The sequence below is a fragment of the Perca flavescens genome, chromosome 11, assembly GCF_004354835.1.
Source record: "Perca flavescens isolate YP-PL-M2 chromosome 11, PFLA_1.0, whole genome shotgun sequence".
NCBI lineage: Eukaryota > Metazoa > Chordata > Actinopteri > Perciformes > Percidae > Perca > Perca flavescens.
Genome location: NC_041341.1, coordinates 33,584,229 through 33,603,391, shown reverse-complemented (window position 1 = coordinate 33,603,391; position 19,163 = coordinate 33,584,229). Strand labels below are relative to the sequence as shown.

General features: G+C 40.0%; 1 protein-coding gene across 1 annotated transcript; it reads right to left on the bottom strand.

Annotated features, from left to right (window-relative positions):
* Positions 1-1,031: 1,031 nt before the first annotated feature.
* Positions 1,032-18,401, bottom strand: LOC114563692 (collagen alpha-3(VI) chain-like). The gene is made up of 13 exons (XM_028590486.1): positions 18,317-18,401; positions 17,144-17,776; positions 14,686-15,282; positions 13,002-13,595; positions 10,562-11,191; positions 9,876-10,469; positions 9,409-9,765; positions 8,568-8,689; positions 6,189-6,303; positions 5,635-5,871; positions 1,507-2,106; positions 1,096-1,259; positions 1,032-1,037 (listed from the first exon to the last, which is right to left on the bottom strand). Exons 1-13 carry the CDS (start codon positions 18,399-18,401, stop codon positions 1,032-1,034), a joined length of 4,734 nt encoding a protein of 1,577 aa, XP_028446287.1.
* Between the last annotated feature and the right edge of the window lie 762 nt (positions 18,402-19,163).

Here is a 19,163-nt window from a genome sequence, read left to right as displayed (position 1 = left end):
AATTGCAAAGGCCAAGACACCCAGCTGTTTGAGAGCAGAGGCTGGTGCATCAACACTGTCAGAAGACTTTCCACCACTTAGCAATATCAGGACCTGTGGAACTCCTTCCAGGCGCCTGCTTCCAGCAGAGGCTGTGAAGACATTATCCCTCAAGTACTGGAGAGCTGCTCCAGTGTTGAGGGGTCTTCCGCCTTTGTGCCTTAAAGCTCTGACAGTGTCGAGGATCTCGCCTTTTGTTTTGTACGTGTTCAGATAGAACTGGACAGCTGGATCTCTGCTGTACTGAACCACTGAGACGCCGGGTCTTTGGTGTCATCCACACTGAGTTTCTCGACTTGTCTTTGGACAAAGTCTCGCATAGCGGGAATCCAGTTCTAGTACCATCAGATCCATCCAACAAGAAGACAACATCCCTTCCTGGTGGCCGTCTCTCCACTAAGGAATATAGAATTTCAGACATATTTAGCTTCATGTGTCAAACGCTTTCCTGTGCAAAAGTCAGATGATGAAAGCTAAGCTCAACGTTTACAACATTTTCTTTATTAATGCTGGAACGGTTTTCTCAAAGTGGCACCGGCTGACCTATACTTAGTGAAATACTATTTAATGCAGTTCAATTTGCATCCTACCGTGATCTAAGAATGTAAAAATTGTTCACTTTCTTACCAGTTACTGTTGGTGTCAAGGGCGTGGCCCTCACCAGCACTGCGCTCATTAAAGAGGAGAACTGTTCTTGGACACTGGGGAGGTCAGTGAACTCAGACACTGATAGAGCATAACTAGGGTCATATGATATCTTCTGCAGCTCTGCACTGTCAGAGCTCCTTGTTCCAATGCCAATCACAAAGATGCCCTGCTGTTTGAGAGCAGAGGCTGGGGTATCTACATTGTCAAAAGACCTTCCACCATTTAGCAGGATCAACATCTGTGGAACACCTTGCAGGCGCCTACTCCCGGAGGAGTTTGTAAAGACATTGTCCCTGACGATTGTAGTGCGGCACCAGTGTTGAGAGGCCTGCCTCCTCTGTGTCTCAGCCCTCTGACCGAATCCACAATATCCTCTCTTGTGGTGTATGTGTTCAGATAGAAATGGACCTCTGCATCTCTGCCGTACTGGACTACAGAGACACGGTCTTTGTTTTCTCCCACATTGAGTTTCTCCACCACTCTCTCAACAAAATCACGCATGGCAGGGAAGCCATACCTTGTGCTATCAGAACCATCCAGAAGGAATACGATATCTTTTTTGGCAGTGTCAACTGAGAAAAGACAGGAAGACAAAAAATAAAGACATTTGCAAAAAGTACGCTTGTAGACTAGTCATCAAGTAGTGGACTATATTTTTTAAAGCCCCTAGCACTGCCTACATCAATTTTAAAAAGAAGGAAAGCACACCACCACCTATATTTAAATGCACTTAACACATTGCACTTAATTTATTTCCCTCGGTGGAGGTAAAACAAGTCAGCCTTTAAGGGCAGCAAGAGGCCGTGCACGTTAACATACCAAGTACAGTTGGTAATTCTTGGGTGACGTCAATGACCACAGAGTCCACTGAGGACTGAAGTTGCTGTTGGATACTGGGAAGTTCAGTGAATTCAGACACCGATAGAGCAGAACTGGCATCGTGGGATATCGTCTGCAGTTCTTTGCTATCAGAGCTCCTGGTTCCAATTGCAAAGGCCAAGACACCCAGCTGTTTGAGAGCAGAGGCTTGTGCATCAACACTGTCAGAAGACTTTCCACCACTTAGCAATATCAGGACCTGTGGAACTCCTTCCAGGCGCCTGCTTCCAGCAGAGGCTGTGAAGACATTATCCCTCAAGTACTGGAGAGCTGCTCCAGTGTTGAGGGGTCTTCCGCCTTTGTGCCTTAAAGCTCTGACAGTGTCGAGGATCTCGCCTTTTGTTTTGTACGTGTTCAGATAGAACTGGACAGCTGGATCTCTGCTGTACTGAACCACTGAGACGCGGTCTTTGGTGTCATCCACACTGAGTTTCTCGACTTGTCTTTGGACAAAGTCTCGCATAGCTGGGAATCCAGTTCTAGTACCATCAGATCCATCCAACAAGAAGACAATATCCCTTCCTGGTGGCCGTCTCTCCACTAAGGAATATAGAATTTCAGACATATTTAGCTTCATGTGTCAAACGCCTTCCTGTGCAAAAGTCAGATTATGAAATCTACCCTCAACATTTACAGCATTTAATTCCTTAATGCCGGAACTGTTATGCCAATGTGGCACTGGCTAACCTGACCTTTTAATACATTTCAATTTGCCATCCTACCATGATCTTGCAACTTGAAAATAAGTTTACAGTTGGTTTTATGGCTTCTAATTTGGGTTTAAAACAAGAAGAAATAAACTTGCAAAAATTCCAAAGAGCACTTTAACTATTACAGAGCTGATGTAAGAATGTTTGACTCCCCTGACTTTTGTGTACAGCAATGGCAGATTAAATAATGCTTCTGCATGGAATGCCATTTCTTTAAATTTTCTAAAATATTAGTATAAATACATACATAAGCTCTCATTCAAAATTCACATCACATGTTGTGTGGCATCTCAGGCAAAAAGTTTGTTATATCACTGTATTTTATATGACAGGTTTGGTTGGTCTTCTCTGCAAGAAAGACATTATACTCACTGGTAACCTCTTTATCTTTAAAACATCTGACATTATACAACTGCTTTGTCACTCAGTGGAAGCTAATTAGACTTGCTGTGCTTGGCTGGCTTTTACTTGGCTTTTACTTTTTACAGCAACTCTGTCTTTATTTTGTCCAATGTTAAACCTTTCTATTACTTCGTACAGGAATTCATGAATGGCTGAAAATCCATTTCTGGTATTATCAGATCCATCCAAAAGAAAAACTATGTCTCTTCCCTTTTCATCACTTTGCTCTGTTAATAAAAAATAGATATGTTTTTTGATGTTAATAATATACAGTATTAATATCTAAATTGATTACGTATTCAATAATGATTAAAATAATCTAAATTCTTACCTGTTATAGTTTCCTTCTCATCCCCCAGTTGAGTAAGATGACTCATCAAACTTTGTTGAATACGAGAAAGATTTACAAAATCAGGGACTGAGTAAGCATGATTTGGGTCAGAAGATATGACTTGCATCTCAGCTGAATTTGACATTCTTGACCCAATTGCAAATGTGACAACCCCTGCAGCCTTGAGCATACTTGCTGGGCCTCGTGGAGAATCTCTAGATCTCCCACCAGCCAACATAACAAGTATCTGCTTGGCACCTTCATGATGTCGACCTCCAGCATTTGACACAAAGATATTTTCCTTCACAAACTGCAGTGCCGCTCCAATATACTGAGGCCTTCCGCCTTTTGGTTTTAAGCTTGCGACATGCTTAAGAACATCATCTTTTGTGTTGTAAGTAGTCAGATTGAAATTGAGTTCAGCATTGTTGCTATACTGTACAACAGCAACTTTATCTTTTCCTTGGTTCAAGTCAAAGGTCTCAACAATTTTTGCAACGAATTCACGTATAGCAGGGAATCGACTCCTGACATCATCAGATCCATCAATGAGAAAGACAATATGTCTATTCATACTGGAGCTTGACCCTAGAAAATTCCATAATCATGTAAATTGTGTTAATTAACAATTCCACAGAAATCAGATTTTTTGAAATACATGCAGTTTACAGGGTTTGAATATGTACAAATATTATTAGATGTGCTTAGTAATAACATTTATTGAAGATAAAGTATAAACTTAAATTAACGAATTTAATGAATTTTTTACTCACCTACACCAGGGCTGACAGTGCCTTTGTGAGATACAATGTCTGAGAGCAACTGTTGTCTTACAAGAAGAAAGTCAGAAATATCCTTGATAAAATACTGCACCCTAGAACTGTGTGCTAATTCCTCCATCGCCAGCCTATCCACATCATTCACTCCAACACTGAAAATGACAATTCCAGCATTTCTCAGTCTGTCCACTGGACCTAAGACATCATCTTCTGACTTTCTCCCACTTAAGAGAATCAGTATCTGTGGGACTCCCTGCTGGGCTCTGCCTCCAGATGAAGCAGTGAACACATTGTTCATCACATAATCAAGGGCTACGCCTGTGTTCACAGTGAACCCTCCTTTCAGTGTCACATTGTTCAAATGACTCAAGACATTGTCTTTTAGTGAGTGAGTGTTCAGGAGAAAATCAGTAGTGGGCTCTGTGCTGTACTGAATCAAAGCAATTTGTACTTTGTTTGGCCCAATTTCTAGTTGCATGACAAGCTCTTTGACAAAATCCAAAATTTGTCTTTCACTTGCTCGCATATCATCAGAACCATCAAGGAGAAAAACAACATCGGCACTCTGGGGTTCTAATTCTGGAATTGAGGAAGTGTCTGAAATGGATACAAACATTTTACAAAACCATATTTGCTGTAGACAGAAACATGCCCATGGTATACAGTCTTACAACTTTTATTTCCATTTAAAAAACATCTCTAAAACGCTAATTATTTTCTAGGTCTTACCAGTAATGTCAGTTGTTTCTGGAGCGCTGCTCAATTTAGCTTTTACAGATGGATGGATGCTTTGCAGATTGTGAAAGCTTGTAACATGAAAATTATGTGCTGGCGTGAAAGCGATTGTTTGCATTTCCAATGTATCAGCATTCTTTGTTCCAATAGTAAAAGTCTTTATCCCGTTTCCTTTGAGAGACTGTGCTGGTCCTCTGACATCATCCCCTGATCTTCCACCACTAAATACATACAGATATTGAGGAACTGATTCAGCACGTCTGCCTCCAACTGAAGCAGCAAAGACATTGTCTCTGACAAACTCCAGTGCTTTACCAATGTTGAGGGGTCTCCCCAACTTATGCCTTATTTTTCTTATGGAATTGAGCACATCGTTCTTGGATGAGTAGGAATTCAGGTAAAAATTTACTGTGGCATCACGGCTGTATTGAACAACAGCCACTTGGTCTCTGTTCTCATCTAGATTTAAACTTTCAACCATTTTTTCAACAAAGCCTCGTATCTCTTCAAAACCATTGCGTGAGTCATATGATCCATCAATAAGAAATGCTATATCATGTTTCTCAGAATCTGTATCAAAGACAAAAGATGGAGAAACAAAAGCAATGTGATTTTCTGCAGGTAACCGGTAAACAGCTACAGTGATAGTCCCCAATAATTCATGTCATGAAAATCATCTCAGTCCATTTTTAGTCCATTCCCCGTATCTCTTTACTACATGTTTAAGCTAAAAGGTTAAAATATTTCATCTTACCAAAAACATTTTTGGGAGTGGTTTGCTCTACATGGTGCGAAGCATCTCTTAACAATGACAACACATCCTGCTTAGCAGTATGAAGCTCCTCATAATCAGTAACAGAGATCGCATAATTGGGTTCATGAGATATTGTCTGCATCTCTAGGGTGTCAGCGTCAGTTGTTCCGATGGCAATTGAAATGACACCAGTCTCTTTCAGCATTCTGACCGGAGTTCTTATGTCATCTCCAGATCTTCCACCACTCAGTAGTATGAGTATCTGTGGAACTCCTTCAAGAAGTCTACTTCCTGAGTCAGAAGTAAAGATATGTTCCCTTACATACTGGAGAGCTGCTCCAATATTATGAGGATAACCTCCTTTGTGACTGAGGCCTCTTACTCCATCAAGAACCTCATCCTCTGTTGAGTAACGTCTCAAGTTAAAACCAATCTCCACTGTGTTGCTGTACTGGACCACAGCCACGTGATCTTTGTTTGCATCAATATTTAGGTCCGCCACTATTCTCTGCACAAAATCTTTAATATCTGGGAATCTTTGCTGAGAACCATCAGAACCATCGAGCAGAAAAACAATGTCTCTTCTGTTGGGATCTGTAATCACACAGGCATAAACAAACATACAAATTGCGATAAAAAGTGTTTTTTTCCTGCAAATTCAATAACCCTGTGTGCACAATTTGCTCTACTATTTTAGAGGACCATCTTTGTTGACACAATCTCAATCACTGGAACAGTGCTAAAACAACATGAGGAAAGCCTAAAACAGCCATCGTGAGCAAAAGGGCACTAGTCTGTTACTGTCCATCATTAACCATCATATAGAATGAATGACTTGAGGTCCACGGCAATCTGATAATGTGTGAAGTTGTGCACACGGCATACAACGTGAAGTCATCACAATGTCTTACCATACAATGCCGGTTTGACAGCAGGGGTCTCCCTCTTCTTGATGACAGAAAATATTTGTTGTTCAATGCCTGACAGATCACTGGAGTCTGCAGCAAAGAAAGCATGACTGGCTTCCTGTGAAATAGACTGAATTTCAAGGGTATCTGCATTCTTTGTTCCCACCACACATATCATAACACCCATTCCTCTCAAGTTTTCTGCAGCATTTCTGACATCATCACTGGAACGTCCACCAGTTAAGAGAACCAGAATCTGAGGGACACCCTGTTGGTGCCTACTTCCAGAAGAGGCGGTAAAAACATTATCCTTGACATAATGAAGGGCTGCACCAGTATTGAGGGGCGTGCCTCCTTTATGCCTGACACTTTGCACATTGGCAGCAACATCCTGTTTTGTTTTGTATGTGTTTAGAAAAAATTCAACAGAAGGTGTTCTGCTGTACTGCACCACTGAAACATGATCTTTGTTCTCATCCACATTGAATTTGTCCACCATTGTCTCAACAAAGCCAAGTATTGCCTTAAAGTCATTTTGCATTTCATCTGAAGAATCCAGTAAAAATACAATATCACGTTGAATGGATTCAGTTTCATCTGTGACAGACACAAAGATTATGCTCAGTAAGTTACACAAAGTTATCCAATAGTAGAACAAATTATTATGACTAAGATAGATAGATCTTACCGAGTACATTGTGTGATTTTAGTCTTGGCTGCTGTCGAGGCACCCTTTTCACAAATGACACAAGTTGTTGATGGATACTACCCATATCATCAAACCGAAGCACAGAGAAAGCATAGGAAGGGTTATATGCAATCATTTGGAGCTCGAGTATGTCTGCATTTCTTGTTCCCACACAGAATGGAACAACTTTGTCCTGTTTTAGAGAGGCAGCGGCACTTGCAACATCATCTTGAGATCTTCCCCCATTCAACAGAATCAATATCTGAGGGACACCATCTTGATGCCGACTCCCAGAGGAATCGGTGAAAGCATTTTTCCTCACATAGTCGAGAGCTGCCCCAGTGTTGAGGGGTCTGCCCCCTTTATGGTTTAACTGCTGGACAGCAGCAAGAACATTTTGTTTTTCTTTGTAGGTGTTCAAACTGAAATGTGTCTGTGGATCTCTGCTATATTGGACCACAGACACACGGTCTTTGTTCTCACCAACACTGAGTGTTTCTACCACTCTTTGGACAAAATCTTTCATTGCTGGGAAGCCACTCTGTGTGTCATCTGACCCATCCAATAGAAACACTACGTCTCTTTGAGGGGACTCTAATTCAACTAAAACAGAATAGGAAAATCTTGTTAAGAATCAGACACATAATACATACAGTAAGTTAAATAAAATATTATTGTGGTGCAATCATTACACATTAGATGGTTGGTAAAGACAGAAGAGCTGGTAATCGAAATTCAGACTAATAATTGTGGTAAACAAAGTGTTAGATGCAAGAACATTTAAGAAAACTGGTACAAAAAGTAATTATTGAGAGACTTGGAAATAACTACAAGATAAGAGGCATATTCTTCTTTCAAGATGTAGAAAGCTGAAAAAGATTTCAATATTTTCCTTTAACTCCAAATATACGGTCAATGATGTGATTATCATTGGCTCAAGAAAGAGCTTAAGAATAGAAAGAAAGGACATTTGCTGATGTGGGGCTGTCAAGAAAGGACTCGCCCCAAGGTACAAGAAGAAGGATGAGAGCCAAACAAGAAACAGTGTAACAAGGAAGTTGCCGCTAGCCAGTGGATACAGTTTGAGAAACATGAAACTGATCGACTGACATTTTCCAGAAGATGATGCAGTTTCATTGCAATTCAAACTATTAAAGACCAAGGGTATTAAACCATAACCATAAGGGGAGTCAGTTTGATTCATTCTCAAATATGAATCTGTGACACTTCTTACCTACAATAGTGGGAGGCTCAATTTGTATTTCAGCCTTGACAAATGCAGCTACTTCCGGCTGAATGGACAAAAGTTCACCAAAGACAGGAAGGTTGAAAAGAAATCTGGAGGAGAAGGCAATTTTTTGAAGCTCCTCCTGTTCAGTGTTTTTCATTCCAATGGCGAAAGACAGAACCCCGTTTTGTTTTATGTCTAATGCTGCTCCTGAAACATCATCATTGGATTTTCCACCTGTCAGTAAAAGCAGAATCTGAGGGACTCCCTCAAGGTGTCTACTTCCAGATGAAGCCGTGAAAATATGGTCTCGCACAAACTGTAGAGCAGCTCCAGTATTCCGAGTTCTTCCTCCTTTATGGCGGAGACTTCTCACGGCATAGATGATGGCCTTTTTTAATCTGTGAGTTTTTAGGTTGAAATAAACTGTGGTGTCATTACTATACTGTATGACAGCCACTCGAACCTTGTCTTCACCAATCTCCAGCTCTTCCACCATTCTTCTGATGAACTCACGAATAGCTGGTAGTCCATTTCTGGAGTCATCTGACCCATCAAGGAGAAACACTATGTCCCTCTTATTGCTCCCTGTGCCAACAAGGTAATACATGGATAGATAAAAAGAGAATTCACGGACTGTGCCTTCAAGACTTTTCTATGCTGCATTTTTATAAGCGTGAGCAAGCTCAGAGGATGAGCACTGAAAGAAAAATGAGCCACTTCTCTGAAAGTGTTATTTCAAGCAGAACTTCTAAAGAACCATCTTTTTTTATCAGAAAGATGTGTGAAAGAATTTGTCGACTCATTGATGTGGACAATTGGAAAGAAGAAGAAACTGGGCTACATTCTTGAAAACCTAAGAAATACAGAACACTTCCTTTTTGAAACAGAATAGATATTCTAGCAAGGGTAATACATGAAAATGGTTTATCATCATCAGACTAGAAATGTATGTTAAATATATTTGAGAGAAAGTATAAAAGAGAGTAAAGAATTTTATTCTGAAGACAAACACTGGACTCCAATTTTAGGCATATATTGAAATGTGGAATTCTTACCTACTAAATCTGAGATTCCAGTCATGGTTTCCGCAGTTTCTTTGTTTATGTTCAGTGTAGCAACAATTTGTGATTGGATTGAGGGCAACTTGGAGAAATCAGTGACTTTGTATGTAAAACCAGGTTTGAAGGCAATCATTTCCAACTCTGAATGATTGGCATCTCCCACTCCAACCCCCACTGACACAATTCCATGCTCTTTAAGAGCAAAAGCTGGGCTTCTCACATTATCAGTGGACGGTTGTGTACTTAGAAGAATTAAAATCTGGGGCACTCCTTCTAGTCTTCTACTGCCCGTGGAGGAAGTGAAGACACTGTGCCTCACAAACTGGAGAGCTCCCCCGATGTTAAGGCGCCTCCCACCCTTGTGCCTTAAATTATCTATGGCATTTATAACGTCATCCTTTGCCTTGTGAGAACTCAGATAAAAGTGTACCTCAGGGTTATTAGCAAACTGAACCACAGACACTCTGTCTTGGCTCTCACTGACAGAGAGGCTCTCCACTATGCTCTTAACAAAGAGTTTTATCTCTGGGAATCCATTTATTGTGTTATCAGAGCCATCCAGTAGGAACACAATATCTCTTTTTGCAGCATTGCTTTGTACTAAGACACAACAAATACAATTCAGTTATTCCAATAAAGCACAAAAAAACATCAGTCAAAGGGTTGTTTTGCACATTTAAAGCACCACTAGGAAAAGAGATTTAGCTTACCTTGCTTTAGAACTTCGGTCAGCTCTTCCCTTGGAAGGCTCACGTAGTTATTGAGCCTTTGTGTAACGGTGCTAAGCTCGCTGAATTCCCTCACATTGAAGGCAAAGGAAGGATTGTGTGAGATGGCCGCAATCTGCTTTGGGTCTGCATCCTTAACACCAACACCAAATGGTACAACTCCCTCTGTCTTTAGCGCACCAGCAGAATCCTTTACGCTGTCCCTGGACCTGCCTGCAGCCAAAACAATCAGGAACTGAGGGACATTTTGTGAAGCGCGGCTGCCATGCCTTTCAGACAAGATGGTGTCCTTCATGAATTTTAGAGCAGCTCCTGTGTTAAGGCTACGTCCACCAGCCAATGTCATTCCTCTGACAGCGCTTATCACCTCATCTTTGGTCTGATAAGTGTTAAGGTAGAAAGCTGGAGTTGGCCTCTCGCTGTGTTGAACCACTGAAACTCGCACCCTGTCAATCCCAATATCAAGTGGTTCAATGACTTTAAGGATAAAATCTCGGATGTAGGCAAAATCTCTTCTGACATTTTCTGTGCCGTCGATGAGAAAGGCCACATCTCTCTCAGCTCCAGCAACAGAAGCTGAGGGAAAACAAAAACAATGTTACCAGGAAAACCTTTATGTAAGTCACATTTGTTTCATTAATTGAAACGGAGATATGAAAGAAACTCACCAGTTTCCTCAGGGAACGTTGTTTCTGTCACATCTGTATCACCAACCACTGTTATCAACTTTGGCATTATTTGTTCAGCCAGAGCTGGCAAATTTGAGAAGCTTGTTTCATGGTAAGCCAAATCTTCAACAAAGGCAACTGTTTTCATTAGGTCTTCATCTGCTTGCCCAGAACTGACTGTGAAGGTCAAAACACCGGCAAGAGCCAATTTATCAGCTGCGTTTTTAGCCTGATCCTGGACTGGACCACCTGTGATCAGAACCAACACCTGCTGGACTCCCTGCTTCCTACGTGACCCAGTTGATGGCTGGAACATTTTGCTAAGGGCATAATTCATGGCAGCTCCTGTATTCAAAACTGAGCCTCCAGTCAGCCTGAGTTGAGAAATTTGATTCACAACATCTTGCCTGCTGCTGTAGGTGTTCAGATGAAATTCAATCTTTTGGCTCTCAGCAAACTGCAGGAGACCAATCCTGACTCTGTCAGGACGTACATCCAGCTGGTTGACCACGTTGATGATGAAATCTCTCACATAGGGAAAGTTACTGCTGCCAACGTAGTTTGATCCATCCACAAGGAAGACAATGTCTCGAACCACTTTTTGAGTCTGCACTGTAGTTATCTCCACCTCTAGGGAAAAGCACAAAAAACAAAACAAATTGTCCTCTTTGTAATACTATGTACATATAATTTCAGGCTCTGGACCATGTAACACTGTTAGTGACACAATAATAGCTCAAATGATGCCCATTGAAACAGTTATCTGTACATGCTATGAAGTTGAGTCTTTGCTTTGGGCACTTGTATCATCACTGTAAGCTAATAGTCAGGTAAGAGGCTACACATTTATTAAAGCCCACCCCCCAAAAAGATTATTTTGTTGTCTCTCAGCAATGGAAAAAAACAGAAATGAACTCTGAGATGCTGAAGACTAAAGGCAGTGAATTTGTAACTTCCTGGCAATGTATGTCACTTATTTAAATTAAGTTCACTTTTACACCTATAGTTCAGTAGACTCGGTGTGATTTGGGGCTGGAAGTAGCAAGATTGTTGCATTTTTTTCATTTAGTTAGTTTGTGTTCCCATTGCACTTTTTAAACGCACCAAACATTAAACAACGGTCGACGCGTTCGCTGGTCTATTCGACAGAATATTCAAGTGAAACTCCCCTGTACTTCAGAAATAATTGAGCAACACCAGATTTATTGTCTTGGGTATCTGGTTTTACTTTAGAACTTCTAAGATTTTAGAAGAAGGTGAAAAATATGAGCAGCTGACAGACAGTGGGTGAAGGAGAGGGCAGCCCCTGATGAGAGAGAGATTATGATGTTTTGTTCCACAGATGAGGAGTGATGTGTGGTTATGATACGTTATGGATTTGAAAGTTATCATCTCTCATATATAAGCCTGCAAGGTTGAAATTGCAGGCTAGTTAAATGTTTTTGGTTCACTTCTTTTATTTTGGTTGGATTACATTCACCTAAAGTGAACCAACTTTAGCGTACTTGGAAGCGTACCGAGAACCCCGTTTTCAAGCGGACCGGAGTTCTAATGAGCTTTCACACCACCACAAACAAACCCAACTATCCAAGTGGACCAAACTGCTCAGGTGTGAAAGCACCACTAATATTAAGTATTTAAATAATTGTTTTCTATTGATAATACATACAACTAAGTAAGCTCACAGCTAAAGTAGCATTATTTAGCTCCAAAAGAGTCATGTAATAAAGTTCTAGTTTTTAAAAATTAAAAAATCAACCTAAACTGGAGACTGCCCTTCCAAGAAATACAACCGCATCAGTTGTTTGAACAAATGCCCCTTAAACTGTATGTGTTGATGTTCAAGTGGCCATTGTAATTAGACTCAGCTGATGACACAGCTAAGCTGACACTAGTTGCCATAACCAGCAAACACTCTAACTTACAAATTGACTGCCTATAGCCATCAGCATCAGCCATCCGATTACTAAAACATATTTCTACGGTTTACCTCATGTTCATTGTTTTGAAGGCCAAAATAATTGCCCCCATCATAACTTTCAACAGTTTCACAATCCTGTCCCTGAGTATTGTAATCTCTGTGACTTCGATGCTTTCAAAGTCACAGGTCTGGTCTCATGTCTCATGTTTCATGGGACACCATTCATTCATCCAAAAGACATTTCCCTTTTTGGTGGTTTGATGATAGTGGCGGAAAGCGGGTCGGTCCACAATTTCACACTTGTTCAGTGGAATTTTTCATACAACAGGTATATAATTTTATCACGCAGCACATTTGTTCCGAAGCATCTGCATTTGTTGTTTTTCCACTTATTTATTCAAGGTTTTCTTTTAAGTTGTCACTTATCTGTATATTTCACTTTCATCAATTTAATTGATTGAATAATGACAAAAAATATTTTTTAAATGTAGTAGATGTTTGTGAAAGACAAAGCAGTACCTGACTCAGTGGGTCCTTCAGTCACCACCACCCCAGCTAGAGTGGAGAGTGCATCGACAATTGCCTTTGGGTTGCGAAGCAGTGAGCGGAAGTCTTTCAAATAGAACGCAGCAGTGTCAGCAAAGGCAATCTGCTGCAGCTCGTTCTCCGTCGCAGTCTTGGAACCCGCAGCTAGAGTCAATACGCCCATTTGCTGCAGGGCTTTAGTGGGTGCTTCCACACTGTCACTTGACTTTTTACTGGTCATCAACAGTAAAAGCTGGGGTACCCCCTGTTGAATACGACTGCCTTTCTCAGGCCGCAGCATATTCGTCCGCACAAAGTCCAAGGCTGCTCCAATGTTGACTGTCTGTCCCGGTCTTGGTTTGATAGAGCCCAAAGCAGCAGTTAATTCCTCCCTGGATCCATAGGAGTTGAGATCCATCTCAAGTCGAGGGATATTGCTGAACTGGGCCACACCCACTTGAACTCCATCTGGACCAATTGGCATTTTGTCGACGAACCGCTTGATGAATTCTCGCACAGAGTTGATAAGCGTTGCACCCATTGTACTGTCGATGAGGAAAATGATGTCTCGCGGTCCAACTGCCAAGACTGAAAAGAAAAGAAAATACATTAATATGAGAATAAAAGCTGTTTTAAGATTACACAAAATAATCTATAAGTACTAAGGGCTACCAAAGCCCACCAAGGATATATTTTAATAGTTAGATTCATTATTTATATTTAGATTGGATTATTTTGCATATGTGTGAACTAATTATTGTGAAAAATATGGACGCCTTCTAAATGTTATATCTTATGTGTTCTCATAAGGTATGAATTAGGATTTGCAATGAAAACCAAAAATCATTTTTTTGCTGCATATGGACAAGATATATTGTACCAAAACAAGTTTAATTTAAGATTAGAATATGAATAGAAATGCTGAATAACAATGATTAATCAACAAAATGTGAAATAAAAATACATAGCCTGGAATTGACACTGGACTTCAGCCCTTAATGAAATTTAATTTCCATTGATGATACCTGTTCTTTTATGTCTTGGTCATTCATATAGTTCATAAAATAATTTAATTTAATTTAACAAAGCCTAATAGGGGGGCCATGTACTTCAAGTGTGTTTGTTCTCTGCATTGCAATGATTGTTGGAACTTTGTATTAATTGTTAGAACTTTCTCTTTCTCAAAGTTTGACAACAAAAAAGCTATCCAGACATAAACTGCATGCATTTTGCATTTTCAAAACAACTAAATTATTCAATTCAATGCAGGAACTTATAACTACAAAACACTTTCAGCTCAATCAAGGAATATATTTGGGTTACAGTATGTGAGTGATATGATATGGGGACAACCCATTCTGCAATTTTATGCAGCTTTTAAGATCGTGACTTGGGTGTCTTTACAATGGATCAATTGAACTGTGTGGATCTATACATTTGCAGCAGGCTAGTCAAATTTCAAGTAGAGAACAATACTTTTCTAATGTTTTATTGTGTAATTACCACCTCTGTTAAACACCCTTACTATGATTGATAATACATCAATTTCAAGTTTAACACAAGCCTCTTACCTTGTGCAATATATTACATTCATTTTGAGCTTTTTAGGGCTTTTCCTTTTTTAAGTCCCCATCCACAACCACAATGCCTCACTAACATTTACAGAGAAGTTACATACCTTCTGTGAACTCGGTCTGAACTATAATGTTGCGCTGGACCACCCCGTTAATTAATGGGAGCAGCCGGTCACCCATGCTCGCCACTGTTCTGAAATCAGGGGCTGACAGGACAAAACTTTTATCTGTAGCAACTGCTTCCAGATCTGTACTGGCCGTTTCACCAATCGCCACGCCGACTGTGATAACGCCGGCCCTCTTAAGGGCCCGGTCACCGGCACCAGTATCATCCGTGGACGGCCCAGCACTGATAACCACCAACATCTGGGGCACACCCTCGTCGACCCTGCCCCCAGCTGTTTGGCTTAAAAGGCTTTTGGCTACTTCCTCCAAGGCGAACCCCAGGTTAGATTCATCACCCCCTGAGTAGGAAAGGCCCTTCACCGCTTCCAGGACTGATGATTTGCTGTCAAAGCTATTTAGATAGAACTTTATCTGTGGGTTGCCGTTGTACAGGGCCAAGGCCACCCGAACAGTGTCCCTGCCCACATCAAGGGGCTCAATGATTCTCAAAACCAAATCGCGCACAAAAGGGAAGTTTGCTGCTCCAACGTTCTCTGATCCATCAATTAAGAGTACTAGGTCAGCTGAATCTTGTGCTTTAAGGGAAGAGAGAGAAAACAAAACAAAATGGAACTTGTGAAAGCGTTAACATGGTGAGGCAGAGACAAAGAATCCAATCAAAGAACTCGTGCTAGCATATCATTGTGTGTGTCAAGGAACATTGAAAGTGAACAAATCAATCAAACATTGCAAAACACATCATACTGCATGTAGGCTGAACCAAGGAGATTTCCTAAAGTGATGCCATTTGTACAGTACTGTTGTTGTCAGTAGGAATACTAACCACTGATGAGCTAATTCTCCTCATCTAGGATGGTCAATCATAACAGCTTAATTAGGTCTAAAACATTTTAATTTAAATTCCAGAAAAACTAATGTTTTCCCACATCAGGGGCAGATTAGAACTCCATCAACATTTAAAGCTAATCATGACATAATTTAGATTTTTACAAAAAGAAAAATTTGATAAATGGTCAGAAATGTTGAATGTGACTTAGTGACCGTGAACTAAAAAGCTAGATTCTTTTATAAAAAAAATTGTTGAGCCTTAAGAAGGGAAAATAAAAAAAGTATTGTGAAATGAAAATAATTGTTTATAATTAATACATTTAACTATATGGTTCAGTAATATTTGTATTATTTACTATAAAGAAATCTAACTACCAAGGGTATTCCATCATGAGGCCATACTATGGTGACAACTGCAAGTCAAAAGAAAAACTGAAAAAAAAATTGAGCTGTTTTATCATTAAACCTTTTACAAAGTTCTTTGTTAAATTAGTGTGATGTGTCCCTTGTAGAAACTCCATTGAGTTCAGCCATCCCATGCAGACTCTTGTTATGGACCTCAGATAAAGTGACCAGCCATGACCCTGTGGCATATCCTGGAGGCCTGCAATACTTGAGAATATATTACATGTGATTTCATGTAAAATCTTTACAAATGTGTTTATTATTGATGTTTCCAATTCATTTTAATTTAATTATATATGATGGCAAAATAAATTCCTTTTATGGACACATTTTTATGGAATGTATTTTTTCATTCCAGTAACTTCTGGTAATTAATTGTAACATATTGTATATCATTTCAGGGCATCTACATATAAAAATATTCCCAAAGTACTTTTGCAGATCAAGGATACAGGTTCATCACTGTTTCAAATACAGAATATTGACAATATTTTACACAGACATTGTGACTGATAAAGACACAAAAGAAAAGAATACAAAATGCAAGACACATAAGCAGTGGTGCATGGTTAGCTATGGTTAAAAGCTCATTGATTGAATTTGAGATGTGATGTTTTAAAATCCTGGAGTCCATTCTCTTTTCCAAAGGTTTTCTGAACAAATGTCAGTCTGAGGTGTCAATATATGGATTTTACAATGTTATTCTGTTGCTGTCTGTATTGTGTCCTCTCACCACAGCTGTGTCTAATTCAAACAAGCATTATCTTGAAATGGTGTCTTAAATTATGCCTGAGGTTATGGCTGTATGCCAAAACAGAAATTAAATCACTACCTAATTTATGAGCACAGAATGGTCACATCACTTAAATAGCTTTCTCTCAATCCATTCTCATTGTTTTTGTTCTGGTTTTGCACGGGCATTTTTCAGTGCCACTGTTACACCCTAATCTGAGACGCTGTAGGGTGTAAATCGCATGCAGATCTAATTGTGATTTTTTTTTAAAGCATTAGGAGAATATTAAGTGTGGTGAGACAAAACAAGTGATGTTAATTTTGCAGGTGGATAGTGAAAGGTTATTGTGGTTAAAAAAAACACTTGATTGTGTTAATAATAAAATCCAGTCACAGCCACATATGCAGCAGCTTCGTCCTGCACATGTAGACACATTAGTTATGGTAGTGACACTGGTCCCATTTCATTACCTGTCCCTCCTCCAGACACGGGGGCCTCGTTTGCCACAGGACCACCCCCTGACCGGGTCACTGCGTCACAAAGCCCCACTACTAAATCTTGGATTATATCCCGCAAAGTCAGGAAAGAGTCTACACTGAACACATGAGTGTCATGGGGCTTGCTAGCCATGTCCCTGAGCTCTGAATCAACTGCATCCTGAACTCCAACTGCAAACACCTCCACGCCTGCCAGGCACAGCACCTGAGCTGGCTCGGCCACGTCATCCTGGGAGCGCCCATCTGTTAGCACAACCACCACTTGCGCCACACCATCAACAGCGCGGCTGCCCGAAGCAGTGGTCAAATGTGTACGAGTCAGGAAATCCAGGCCCAGGCCAGTCTGGGTTCCCCCACCACGATAAGGCATAGCCATGATGTGTGCCAGGACTCCCTGTGTTGTTGGGTAGCTGTTGAGCAGGAACTCAGTTCGTGGCTTAGTATTGTACTGCACAAGGGCAAATTTAAACCTCTCCCCTCCAACCTGGTGCAGTGATTGTATCAAGCTGTACAGAAATTGTCTGATATGCTTAAAGTTCTCCACTCCCATACTCCAGGATGAATCCACTAGAAAGTATATATCAGCTCCCAACCCCTGTGCACAATCTTCAAAAGAGTGTTTGGAGGACAAAAGTGAAAACCAGTGAAAAGATGCCTGGTGTGTTTGGTACCAGAATATTGTTTTGGTGCTTAACACCCATACGGTTGCACAATACAACTGAAATGTTGCTGCTTTGTTTAGCAAAAGCATCTGACTGCACTTGCTATTCTATTTTTTTCCTCCAATGTTAAGATACACCGTTTGAATTAAAATTAAAACAAAATAACAATAATTGAAAAATAGCCAATTAACTAACAATGCTCATTAAAAGTAAAAAAAATCATGTAATATTTAAATAATTTAATTTAACTTTAATGTGTTTGGCTTTTCTTAGGATGTCATAAGCACATTTAAAAACTCCTGCTTTTCTTTGCAATATATGAACAGGTGCAAACTACAATATACATTTTTAGGGGAGCAAAAACGGGAAGAAGAAAAAAATGTATTCCTCTGAGCATTGCTGAAAATTGGAAAAAGTTGACAAATCATCTTCAAAATGAGCACAGCCTGCTGACTGCAGCTGGGATGAACTTAGTTCGACTTACCTTCCTGAGCCTCAAGGTTAGGGAGGAGTCCTGCGAACAGGACGCCTAGGAGGGCACATAGCGGTAATAACCGATGCCTCTTCATCTTCTATCACCAATACAGCAAAGGGACACCTGTAAAACCAGAAGCAAATATCATATGAATTTAAACCAGTAGTTTTATCCTAATACCACAAGGCCTGACCAACACTTCACACTTCAAATGAGTCTACTTTTGCAATATGGTTATTATAATGATAATGAAGAATGATTCTTCTGCATGTCTATAAAATATACATTTTAAATAAACATGCTCCCGTACAAAATACGCCTTTATTTTCTGAGCCAACTAGATGGCGCTCTCTGTTCAACTAAAGGTTGAAAGCACACTGAATTGCCATTCTTTGAGCCTTTTTCTTTAAACCAAAAGGTCCATCTAGTGGGCTCAGAAAATAAAGAAAATGGTTCACGAAGTATCAGGAAGCTTCATTTGGCCATGACTATCATAATAATCTGATATTGTAATTATAATCAGATATAATGAAATTCCGTATTACTTCTCTTGATGTAGACAGAACACAGAAAAAAAGATAAAACCAGTACCGGCAACAGCAGTAGTACAGTAGCAGCAAAACAGCAAAAACAGCAGCGTAGTGAAAAGTGACGCGTGTGCAAGTACAACTTGGAAATAAATAAAAGGAAAGTACAGCATTGAAAAGAGATAAATAAAAGACACTAGTTAAATGACCTTTTTACATGCATAAAGTTACAGATGTTGAATGTTATGATTATAAATAAATAGATGGTAAATCTATGTTTATAATTTGTGGTAGCAGTCTCTGAGAGTTTGGGATAGGGTATGGGGTAT

Coding starts and splice junctions, on each gene's coding strand:
- LOC114563692 (XM_028590486.1), bottom strand. CDS start 18,401: ATGAAGAGGCATCGGTTATTACCGCTATGTGCCCTCCTAGGCGTCCTG. Junction 15,283..17,143: donor CGTGTCTGGAGGAGGGACAG/GTAATGAAATGG, acceptor CTTCCCTTAAAG/CACAAGATTCAGCTGACCTA. Junction 5,872..6,188: donor TGTCAAACCGGCATTGTATG/GTAAGACATTGT, acceptor GTGTGATTACAG/ATCCCAACAGAAGAGACATT.